General features: G+C 37.1%; 1 protein-coding gene across 1 annotated transcript; it reads right to left on the bottom strand.

Moving 5' to 3' along the window:
• Window positions 1-542: 542 nt before the first annotated feature.
• LOC113301435 (dehydrodolichyl diphosphate synthase 2-like) lies at window positions 543-1917 on the bottom strand. Its single transcript, XM_026550212.1, has 3 exons — window positions 1386-1917; window positions 1235-1302; window positions 543-1153 (listed from the first exon to the last, which is right to left on the bottom strand). Exons 1-3 carry the CDS (start codon window positions 1776-1778, stop codon window positions 685-687), a joined length of 930 nt encoding a protein of 309 aa, XP_026405997.1. The 5' UTR covers window positions 1779-1917; the 3' UTR covers window positions 543-684.
• Between the last annotated feature and the right edge of the window lie 10227 nt (window positions 1918-12144).

Genomic DNA, 12144 nt, shown 5'->3' with positions numbered 1-12144 from the left:
ACCAACTTGTTGGACTTGAAGCTTGAGCATTTTAGCAAGGAAAACAATTGATGCAATGCATGATGATTAAGCGAAAGGGTTGTGAATACATAATAATAACTTTTTCAGTCGGCTAATATTATTAGAGATCCCTATGTCAAAGTATTAAACAAACTCGAACCCACGGTTGCACAATTTAAACGAGGGGTTACCAAATGTAAGGGATTTGGAAGGGGTATCATTGTACCAACTACCCTGGGTTTGGAGTTTGGACTGGTAATCCCCGTGTAAATTGGTATTTCGTGTAAGAATATTTTCGTATATAGAAATATTCCTTCGGGCCATGTAATAATATCGGTTAATTAGAGAATATTGCTAAATTATTATCGGTTACCATTTGTGGGATTATTTCCTAATACCTCAACAACCATCACTATTATTTCTAAGGAATTACTCATTATGCTTAAGATTAAGAGAGAGAAACCATGATATCCACAAGGTATTACCACTGTTCCAGATTGATGGATCAACGACTAAGAATTGCGCTAAAAGGTATTTCTCGTATAATATTTTTGCATATTTATTGTGTCATTATCATGAAGTTCACTGTCCTAATTTAAATATCTATAAAATTAAATCTTATATCTCGATCTGTAGCAACGTTGCAAAGTTGGTTCAAGTTGATAAAAACAAATGTATTGCTAATTAAGATTCGCAAACCAATTTGTCCTCGTCTTGACCACCAAATCTTCTCTGTCTTCTTTGAAATGAATGTAATGCTTGCACGAATTGTGTCTCACCAAAATCAGGCCAGAAGGACTCGTCAAAGTAAAGTTCAGTGTAAGCCAATTGCCACATTAAGAAATTACTCAGCCTAAGTTCACCACTAGTCCTGATAAGTAGATCAGGGTATGGAAATTCTGTACATTTTGTTTCCAGTTCATGATTGATTAGACTCTCGTCGATGTCTTCTGATTTAATCAAACCATCTTTTACTTTGTTAGAAATACTCTGACATGCCTGTACAATGTCAGTTCTTCCACTATAGTTAACTGCCATAATCAGATGACAACTTGAGTTCCTTTTGGTGGTTTCTGTCACCGTTGTTATAATTTTTTGTAGTGATCTTGGAAGCTTTGAGGAATCGCCTATTACAGAAACTCGGACCTCTTGCCTGTTACAGGTAAGTTCATGCGTTACGAGATGGCTTAATTGCTAGATGCAGTGAAATTATTAGAATTAAGAATTCAATTACCTCATAAAAAATTCCAGTTCTTCCTTTAAAATCTTTTCAAACAATTTCATTAAGAAGTCAACCTCCACCTGAAAATGCAATTCAGGTTATTCATGGCACAAAAATCTCAAAAACGCAGCAGACAAGGAAAAAAGAGAGAGAGATGACTAACTCGAGGGCGAATCCAATTCTCAGTAGAGAAAGCATACACAGTCAGGACCTTGATACCCCAGTTACAACATAGGGGAAGAAGTTTTACAAGGCTCCGAGCACCGGCTTCATGGCCTAACATGGGTTCCAATCCTTTCTTTTTCGCCCACCTTCGATTGCCGTCCATGATAACCGCTACATGTTTTGGAATAGTTTCACGGCTTAAATCAGCCGGCAGTTTATCTTCTAGCAAAAACTTTGCATCGCCAGAAACAACTTTGCTGATACTTTTTTCGGCTCGTTTGGTACTAGAAAAAGATGATGATTTGAATAGAAGAGACGTGGAAGATCTACGGAACTTTTCTGCTACTATTATAACTACTACTAGAACTACAAATATAAGAATATTGATCATTGAAAACTATTGATCTTATACAATTTGTGAGCAGCAGCAGTAACGCCTTACAATAAGTAGTACTTATTCGTGACTGTTTTTGTAGTTTTAAGGATCTCTTTTCCTTCACATTCAGGTTACCTACGAATTCTAAAAGTCAAACAAGCTGTATTTTTTCCCCCCAAATCATGATGCGAGCAATGGGCATCGTGTCTCTCTTTTTAGATGCATCATTAGTATTTACGGGTGCCAGCGAAGTCACAGAAATGGCACGGTCTGTTTGATAAAATAGCATATGGTTTGTCCGATCTCGAATCCAAAAGAAAATTTCACCGTAAAATCATTTCCTTTTGTAGGAACTTGGCACTTAGACGTATTTGATTTGGATAGAAATTGTCTCGAACAAAAACGGAAAGAAAACATCAGCACAGTACAGTAGCGTTTTCGGAATCGGTTCAAGTAATTTTATTTCTTTTCATTTCGACAAGGCCCGCTGGGTTAAGGAAACCCAAACCAAGAAACAAAAAACAAAAAACAAAGAGACACAACACAACTATCTTCTTTTGCTCCTCTTGTACACTTGCTGAGCCTTGTCAGCTGGTAGGATTTCTCTGAAGTCTGGAGAGAAAGCTTCATTTCGGAGTTCCACCCAAGTACCACCAGGATTTAAACCTGCAAGAAAATGTGCAGCTCTATTTGTCTCTCTATTACAATGAGTTACTTTCCATGAAGTAAACTTTCTTCTCAGCAACTCTATTCTTCTCCAAATTTGTAAAACATTCCAAGGTGGTTCAGGATCAGAGTCAGTAAGAAGATTGAAAACCGTCATGGAATCAGAAGCTATGTGCACTCTGAGCTTATCAAACTTTATAGCCATCTTTAACCCCAGTTCCACCCCCCTGCAATTCATGAGCCACAACAAAAATAAGTGGACTTTCACCACTAGAAGCCCTCAGAACCTCAGCATCATGATCTCTTAGAATGACACCAAAACTACCAGCATCATCAGACTTGGCCCCATCAGTATTGGTCATTATTTCATCAATTTCAGGTGCAAGCCAAGTACACTCAATAAAATCTGGTTTAGTGAATAAAAAATCAACTCTCCAATTACTCATAAACCATCTTGAATGAGCATTATCCTCCTCCTTGCAAATAGAAGCAGACATTTTACACTTAACATCTTGGACTATAAGAAGACTAACTTGGTCCTGAGAATTGAAAGAAGATCTAAAAATTCTACTATTTCTTTCTCTCCAAATGTGGTAAATAAAAATGTTGAGAACCAGTTTTTTAATGATGGAAATACTACCAACACCTGTGAAGTTCTGAGCACACCAATTTATTTCCTCTTCCCAGGTATTAGCAATCAACCTAATGAGACCTAGTTTGAGCATGAGACCATTCCAAATACCTGAAGAGAACAAGCAATCATGAAATAAGTGGTCCTCTGTCTCTTCCTCTGCTCCACAAAGCACACAAGAAACCTCAGTTATAACACCCCATCTGGGTAATTTATTTCTAGTTTTGAGTCTTCTATGAAGAGCAAGCCAAGCAATGAAAGAGTGTCTGGGAATGTGTTTAGTAAACCAAACAAGACAATGCCAAGGGGGAGAAGGAGAATGATCAGAGATAGCTAAGTATGTGTGTTTCATTGAAAACTCACCTGTAATGCTAGACTTACAAAATAGATGATCTTTTTCATGAATGTTGAATTCAGCTGTAGTGATTTGCTTCACCATATCTTGAACATTCTCTTCCATGTAAGAGGGGAAATTCCAATCTTCATTAGAAATAAACTCAGCAATAGTAGTTGTATCAGTGGCACCAAGAGTCTCCAAAGTGTTTGAGTCTACCCAATCCACTAATCTTCCATTTGAGTGCCAATTATCATATAAGAAGTTTGTAGTAGTTCCATCACCTAGCAGAACCCCAATGTGCTGCTTAGCTAAGTCTCTGTGCTCCAGAATTCTTCTCCAACACCAAGAGCAATCTTGGGGGACATACATTGTCCAGAAATCATGATGTTTAATAAGGTTGCATTTAACTCCATATGCTTTCTTTCCCAGAAATTAGATCCCAGATGTGCCTAAGATTTGCAGTAACATTTGTATATTCCAAACTTTTAACTCCAAGACCACCTTCCTCATAAGCATGAGACAAATATGTCCAACTGATAGGATTATAGCTCCTTTTATTTCAGCACCAGACCAGAGGAATCTTTTAAATTTAGAATTAAGCTCCTTTATAACTCTCTTGGGCAGAATAAAACAAGAAAACCAGAAATATAGCATACCACTCAAAAAAAATTTAATGAGAAGGTCTCTTCCTGGGTAAGTTAAAATTTTTGGCTTCCAAGATATTAGTCTATCATCCACTCTCTCCAGTAATGGCATGCAATCTTTATAAGATAACCTGGTAGAAAGAAGAGGGATACCTAAGTATCTGACAGGGAGTTCCCCCACTGAGCAATCCAAGATATGAAGGATTTGATGTAAAATGTCATCTTCAATAGCAGAATAGAGCAAAGAAGTTTTCTGATTGTTCATTTCAAGACCAGTATATAAACTAAATTCATTCAAAGCAGTCTTAACACTAGAAGCGGCTGAAGGAGTACCTTTGAAGAATACCATGACATCATCAGCAAAACACAAGTGTGTGAGGCTTATAAGCTTGCACCTTGGATGGAAGACAAAATTTTGCAGTTGTACTTGCTTTAGAAAGGTAGCACTTAATATCTCCATTGCAAGGACAAACAGATTGGAGAAATAGGACAGCCTTGACTGAGTCCTCTTTTAGCTCCAAAGAAACCATAGGGAGAACCATTCACAAGCACTGAGAACTTTGCAGAAGTAATACATAAAGAAATCCAGTGAATAAACAGATCAGGGAAGCCCATTTGTTTTAAAACATAAAAAATAGCAGACCATTTAACAGTGTCATAAGCCTTTCTCAAGTCAATTTTTAGAGTACATCTAGGGGACCCTTTTGATCTGTGATAGTTCCTCACCAATTCATGAGCCAATAAAATGTTATCTTGAATACTTCTACCAGAGATAAACGCTGATTGATTCTGGCTAATAAGACCTCCCAAAATCTTCTTCATTCTAAGAGAGATAATTTTGGTAATGCACTTATAAGTGACATTACAACAGGATATAGGCATATAATCTGAAAAAACTGAAGGGTTCTTCTGCTTAGCAATTAAGGTAATGAAAGTACTATTTATTTCCTTTAGAATCTTTGATTTATTGAAAAAATTCTGAACTGCAGCAACTAAATCATCACCAATAATGGACCAACTAGTCTTGAAAAAATGGCTGGAGAAGCCATCTGGACCAAGGGCCTTACTAGAACCAATAGAGTTTAGAGCCATAACTACTTCCTCTCTAGTAACAAGTCTAATAAGGTCAGCCACATCATCTTGTTTAACACATTCCTCAAACCTTAAATTAGAGAAATCACCATTCCCATTATCCTCAAGATCACTACCAAACAGATTTGAAAAATAAGACACACATTCATTTGCTATATCCTTGTCTTCAGTAACTTTAACATTTTCATTGTTATAAAGAAAAGAATGTTGTTTCTAGATCTTCTTTCTTTGAGAGAGTTATGAAAGAAGGAAGTATTTGAATCTCCCAAATTTAACCACTTAACTCTAAACTGTTGCTTAAGAACAGATTCCTCATACTTAGCTAATTTAACATATTCAGCAACATACTCTCTTTCTCTTCTAGCAAGATCATGGTCCAAAGGATGAGATTGAAGTAAAATTTGAGCTGAGTCCATGTTTTCTTTGGCAAGCCTAACTTGTTCTGTCATAGCTCTAAATCTAGCTCTTTTCCACTTGATAAGTTCATGTTTAACATTCTTCATTCTATTAACCAAAAAACAATCATGGGCTTACCTCTTACAGGGAGATTCCATCCAGTTCTAACCACACCCGGAAAGTCATCTTCCTCAGACATATAGTTATAAAACCTAAAAGGGGTGGGGTTGGGTGTGGGGAGGGTGGGTGGGTGGGTGGGAGGCATGCTTTCTGTTTTCACAAATGGAAAAAATAACAGGAGAATGGTCAGATATACCTGGTAAGAGAAACTCTGCTTTAGATAATTGAAAATCCTGAATCCATTTTATGTTCACCATAGCTCTATCCAACTTTGATCTGATAATAGCACCATCTTGTTGGTAATTGGTCCAAGTATAAAGGCATCCACTGAAAGGAAGATCCAAGAGCTGGGATATTTTACTACATCTAGCAAAACCTTCATACTGATATGGCATAATTTGAGAGCCTCCCACTTTGTCAGAAGGATAAAGAATAAAATTAAAGTCTCCAGTTAAAACCCATGGTTTGGTATTTGACTCAGCAAAAGAAGTAATCATGTCCTAGAGATGATTTCTAGTAATGTAGTAGTTATCTCCATAAACAACAGTCACTACAAAATTTAATCTAGAAGTAGTAACTTCAAGGAAAATAGCTTGAGGAGAGATCAGAAGAGCATTCACTTGAAGTTTATTTGGGTCCCAGCGCACCCAAATTCTACCAAAACAATCATTAGAATCATTATCTAAAAAGCACCAAGAGGGATTTATAAAATTCTTTATTCTAACTTTATTTATAGTTTGAACATGAGTTTCTACTAGACCAATTAAAGGTAAATTATTATTTCTTATAAGATTTTTGACTTCCAACTGTTTCAAAGGGTTATTTAGTCCCCTGATGTTCCACCCACCAATGGTGAACATCATTTAAGATTTAAAGGGAGAGAAATAGAACCTCTAGAAGATTTCTTCAAATCTGCAATCTTGGGAAAGAGGTTTATAGCTGGTGGAGCAATGCTGCCTCTCTTTTGAAAATGTGATTTGGACCCAGAGTTAGAAGATTCAGGAGCACAAGTTTTCTGTTGAGTTACTTGTAAAACTTCTTGAAAATTCTCTTTATTCTGCTCAGATGGTTGAAAATGTATATTGTCCAAACCTTTATCCAAAATAAAAAAGGATTTGAAGAGATAAGATCATTACTAGTGTTTTCCTTCCTTGAATTGACCTCTTGTAATACATGATGGTGCACTTGATCAGATTCCATATCTACAGCTTCACTTACTTCTTGAGAGTTCACATTGATAGCTTCAGTTACTTCTTGGGAGACCACATTATTTTGACCACTAGGTATTAGCTTATTTGTCTTAGCCCCAAGCCTTGATTTTAAGGTCCATCCATCTTCAGTGGTGGTATTTACTGTCTGCTTCTGAACCCACTTTTGAACAACTTTTTGAACTGGCTTAGCATTCTTAGGACAATTTTCAGTTACATGACCAAATACTGCACACTCTTTACATTTTGTTAGTTTCCATGAATAGTCCATCTTGATTTCAATTGTATCCTTTCTACCTAAAGTAAAAGTGAAGGAGTCTGGAAAATCACAGTTTACATCAACTTCAACACATATTCTAGCATAACTCATTCTTGTTTTGTTAAGAGTCTGAGTATCCATCATAAGAGGCTTTCCAAGGTAGCTAGCAATCATACTCAAACCCTTGTTATTCCACATAAATAAAGGAACATTTCTAAAGTTCATCCAAACAGGAATGGATTTCAATTCAGCAATTTCCTTTTCAACTACTCTAGTCCAAGGTTTAACAATGAAGAATCTATTAGAAATAAACATGGAACCCATCTCTAAGGCTCTAGTTCTATCCTCTGCAGAATTGAAGTCAAAAATAAACATACTCTCACCATGGATGGGCATTTGAAGCTCACCTTTTGGTTTCCAGGCTCGATTTACAGCACTTCGAACCCAATTGAATGGAAGTCTTCTACCCACACAGGCTCCAATAACTTTACCTTCACATTGACGGATGTCTTCATCAAACACTTCATAAAGGATATCCATAGTTTTCTTTCCATCCACTACGGGATACGAATAGAACTCCATGTCTGTAGAATTGACTGATGCTTTTTCTTTATCAAACAAAGAAGACCACGCTGCAGGAGAAACAGTTGATCCAGAATGAGGAAAATTCTCAAACCCGGGAGGAATCACCAGATTCAAACCAACAATACCATTAGAGATTAAAGAAATTTGATCCCCCATAGGAGAAACCCCTGATGGTATGGAGGAAACCACCAGAGGAATAGAAGAAGAAGAAATTTGCATCTCACCAGAGGAGATGCAGAGAAGAGAGAACGAGAAAACCTAACCCTAAAATCACCTCAGAATCGCCCTTGACTTTGGCCGTCAGATAATTCACGCTTTGTTTGTGGATTAGTATTGTTGAAGTAAATGCATCTTTCTCATAATCGGTTCAAGTAATTGAATCCAACTAAACATGAAAAGAAATTTGGATTGCGTTGCACCGTTTGATTCCCTACAATAATTGAATGACCTTGTAATTCCATTCTAAAAACAATTACTCGACCAATCGAATCCATTCATTGTGTAAGACTGTGATCATTTTCGCCAATACAAAAAATATTAGTATCAATTAAATACTCTGCTCCATTTTTATTTGTATTGAATTGATACTAATATTTTTTGGATGTAGCATTAGGCAGTACTTGTACCACGTACATTTTTATTTAGAGAACTGGCTTGTTAAGAATGAAGCCTATTACTAAAAAAGCACACATGGTAGAACGATATGTAGGAACCATGAGTTATTACTTGGAGACCTCTATCGGTCAGAAGATTAGTACACATTGGTCTGTTCAAGTAGTGATGATGGAGTAGTATCTGATCCATGTTAAACCTTGACTGAACAAAAGCGCACACATAACAAACAGACAGTTGTGTTGTGCCAGACTGCCAGTAACAATTCTTAGGACGGAAAACAGTGTGCCGTCTGAGAGTATTGTGGAGGATCTTCCATTTGGAATCTCACCTCCGCTGTGGGATAGTTAGCATATAGGTCCACAAAATTCTAGAAGAAAAGAAATAAACGGTTAGATCTTATCCACAGATGACTCAGTGTTTATACAAGAAAATTTCCCGGGTTTTTTCACCCTTCTAGTGTTCCAAACACTTAAAATTAATTCTAAACATAAAACAAATTAGGGGAAAGCCAAATCATCAGGGTTTGAGGGGTAAAAGCATGGAGATGCCTGCGGATGAAATTGAACGTCTCTTGTTCCTCGAACAGGCTCGCAAAAATTTGGAAAAAAAAATTATAATTTTGATCCTAGGGACGCCGATGTAAGCCTTAGCATTTCTAACTTATGTCTCATGATATACGGAATTTGTTTTTCTTTTTAGAATCTCACCAAATGGGGAGTAGTAGTAGTATTATTGGAGTTATCCTATTTCAAACTCCCGCCGAAGACCATGATATTAGGTATAACCTGGTCACACTTTATTATGAATTTGATTTGTCCGATGAGTTCTACAAACGCGAACAGTCTATCAGCATTGACTTGAGTCAAATTGATACTTCGTGATATGACAGCAATAAGTGTCTAAGGTTATTTACATTGCTTGATTTTATTATAATTTCGTAGCTGCTATACCCAAATTTGAGGAAGCGCGTTTAAGCATGACGCAATTTGGTGTTTGGGAAACACCCATATGTTGCATGGATTATTGACTCCTGACCACAATGTAGCTAGAAATTATTCTGAGCAGCTGGGTTTTATCAACAAGCAGTAGAGGAGGTATTGTTTATCTTATCTACATTTTCGTTAGATTTGCGGGTGTGCTCTGTTGAGTTGTCCTGTTTTATCTTGTAGGATCCAAACAATCAAATGTATTTCAAGTCTTTGGTCAATTTCTAAGGTAACTATATGTTTCTTGTCGCATTACTGGAGTTTTGTGTTAATTACTTCAAAGATATACCTGTTTGTGGATACGGAAAATGGGTCATTTGTCCAAATATTTTTAAAACATGGTTCTAATGGACGAGTAAAAATTAGTATGGGTGAAATGGACACCAAAAAAATAGCAAGGATGAAACTGGATTCATCCTGGCTTAAACTTAAAAAATAGAGAGAATGAAACTGGATGCATCCTGATATAAATTAAAAATAAGAAAAAGTATTTGAAAATGGGTAGGATGAAACTGGTTACATCCCGGTTATTTTTACATTTTTATCCATTTAAACAGTATCAAAATCTAGATGTCTTTTTCACTCAGGAATTATTGATTTTGATCTTTTTAACCAATTTTATGTTGTGGATAACAGTCCGTGCATAAGTTTAAATCTTGGTATCCACTGTGGACCAATACTGTTCTTAGCTGGCGTGATTTATCGATTGTTTCTTATCCATGACTGAGTTTTTTGAGGTTTAAGGAGGGTTTGCTAGTAAGACCTGTTGTTTTGTATATAAATAGAATAACACAGTGAATGAAAATAGTAGTCTGGATGTCTTTTCAGCACATATCTTGCTGCTTGCTCCCTCTTGGAGTAGTTAATTTAGCAAGTGTGCTTGTATGGTTGGTCTGGATTCACATTACCTCTTACTCGTTCTTAATATCTGCATTGAGTTTTTCAGTTTATAGTGATTTATTAACCTTTTCTTTTAGGCTCTGGAATTCCATACGGAGATCCATAAACAAGGTGTAGCCCAGCAGGCAGCAGGAGCAGGATCTTCCACTTCATATGCAAAGGCATGATAACTTGGCTTCTCATTGCATTTCAAGAACGTCAACTGGAAGTTGATTTTTTCTGTACGTAACATAATTACGTATCTCATTTCATCTGCGAAGCACTTCTTCTGGTAACTTCAGTAATTCTGCACAGAGGCCTTAAAATCTTCAAAGGGCCCCTTCTAAAGATCATCTGCATTCAACCATGAACAAATAAGCCTAGTTAGATTTTGATTTCAGACTCATCATCTAAACTATCGGTAGCATACCTTATTTGTCGAATTGCATCTGTTTTCGAGATTATTAGTGCAGCTGTGGCACTAAACTTCACATAAGCCCATGCATTCAGCTTTTACAATGATTTCTGGCCCATTGCAATCATTTTGATTCTTCTCTTTCAGGGCACCAAGAAAGAAAAAAACCATAATCTGACTTGATTTTGTTGGATGGGTTGTTCGTGCAATTGGTATCGGTGCATGGGGTGGATTTTCAAGAAATCGGGCTCCTCCATCCCCAAGATATGGATTTGCAAGGTCAGATAATAGGTGTTAGAAATATATAATTGCAAGGTTCCCCTTTCACTCAGATTCTTGGAGCGGGGTTACAATGAATTATGAGGATTCATGCTATTCTGGCATTCGTTTTTCTGATTTCCAAGTGTTTAGTTTCAAGGAGCACAATTCCTGGTAACTTTTTGTGAATCTAGTAAAGCAAGTAGTTAATATTATTTTCCATGTATAAATGATTTCTTAAGGCTGTGAATGTTCTTTTATTTCATGGATTCTAGAGTCAACATTTTATTTGAGGAATACATTTTGTGGTCAACTTGACTTGCTATTAACAGTCACCTAAGAGTTAACCTACCCTGGTCAGCTGATTATTGATAAAAAAATAAAAAATAAAAAAAATAACATTCAGCTGATTATGATCGTCGGATCTATATTTAGTTTTTTATCCTCTGTGCCTAAGGTTTTTACCGCTGTTGTTAGTGTTTGATTAGGATTACTAGCTGGAAACAGTTATACGCAGTATTGAAAGAGAATGGATATTTGGGCCAGGGCAACACTCTAAAACATAATTTCATGTTAGTCGGGTACGTAGACTGCTTGCTGTTGTCATCTCCATATTGGAGGAGCTGCGTCTCAGGGAGTGCATTCTATCATTCCCAGCACCTCAAGCAGTGAAGATGATCGTGTAAGTCATGATGATCAGTTCGAACAGGAAGTTCATCAAGACCACCAAGATCAGAGTCAAACTACAGCTGGAGTGGTCGACATCAATACATCAGAGCATGCTGAGAGTATTGCTGTTCGTCCAGACGATGTTGACAAGGCTACTAGACCTGCTGGAGTGGTCGTTATCCAACTGACAAACTCTGCAGTTGATGTGGACACTCCAATGCTTGGAATGTCTCACTCCGAGGAAGCCAAGTCCAACAGCTCTAAACATATAGAGTCATTGTCAGAGGGAACCAAGCCTAACGAGTCTGACGAGCCATTGTCACAAGGGACCAAGCCTGACGAGTCACTTTCAGGGGGGACAATTCTAGTTGATTTGGTTAAGGAAAATCCGATCTTGGATAAGGAAAACCAAGATTTTCTAATCGCCTACAACAACCAAAAAAGGTTAGCAGATGACGCGACTAGAGAGGCTGAGCTGGCTACAGCCGAACTAGATCTGGTTTTGGCTGAGCTTCAAACTATGAGGGATCAAATCCAAAAGAAGAACAAACAAGCTGAAGGTTCTAGTAAAGACGATGGGACAAATGCTACAACCAATGAGGCTACTACTACCATCCAGTG

Source organism: Papaver somniferum, chromosome 8 (genome assembly GCF_003573695.1).
Source record: "Papaver somniferum cultivar HN1 chromosome 8, ASM357369v1, whole genome shotgun sequence".
Lineage (NCBI taxonomy): Eukaryota > Viridiplantae > Streptophyta > Magnoliopsida > Ranunculales > Papaveraceae > Papaver > Papaver somniferum.
Note: the sequence above shows the minus strand (reverse complement) of the source record. Positions and strands in the feature narration are given on the sequence as shown.

Coding starts and splice junctions, on each gene's coding strand:
- LOC113301435 (XM_026550212.1), bottom strand. CDS start 1,778: ATGATCAATATTCTTATATTTGTAGTTCTAGTAGTAGTTATAATAGTA. Junction 1,303..1,385: donor AGAATTGGATTCGCCCTCGA/GTTAGTCATCTC, acceptor TTGCATTTTCAG/GTGGAGGTTGACTTCTTAAT. Junction 1,154..1,234: donor GAACTGGAATTTTTTATGAG/GTAATTGAATTC, acceptor TACCTGTAACAG/GCAAGAGGTCCGAGTTTCTG.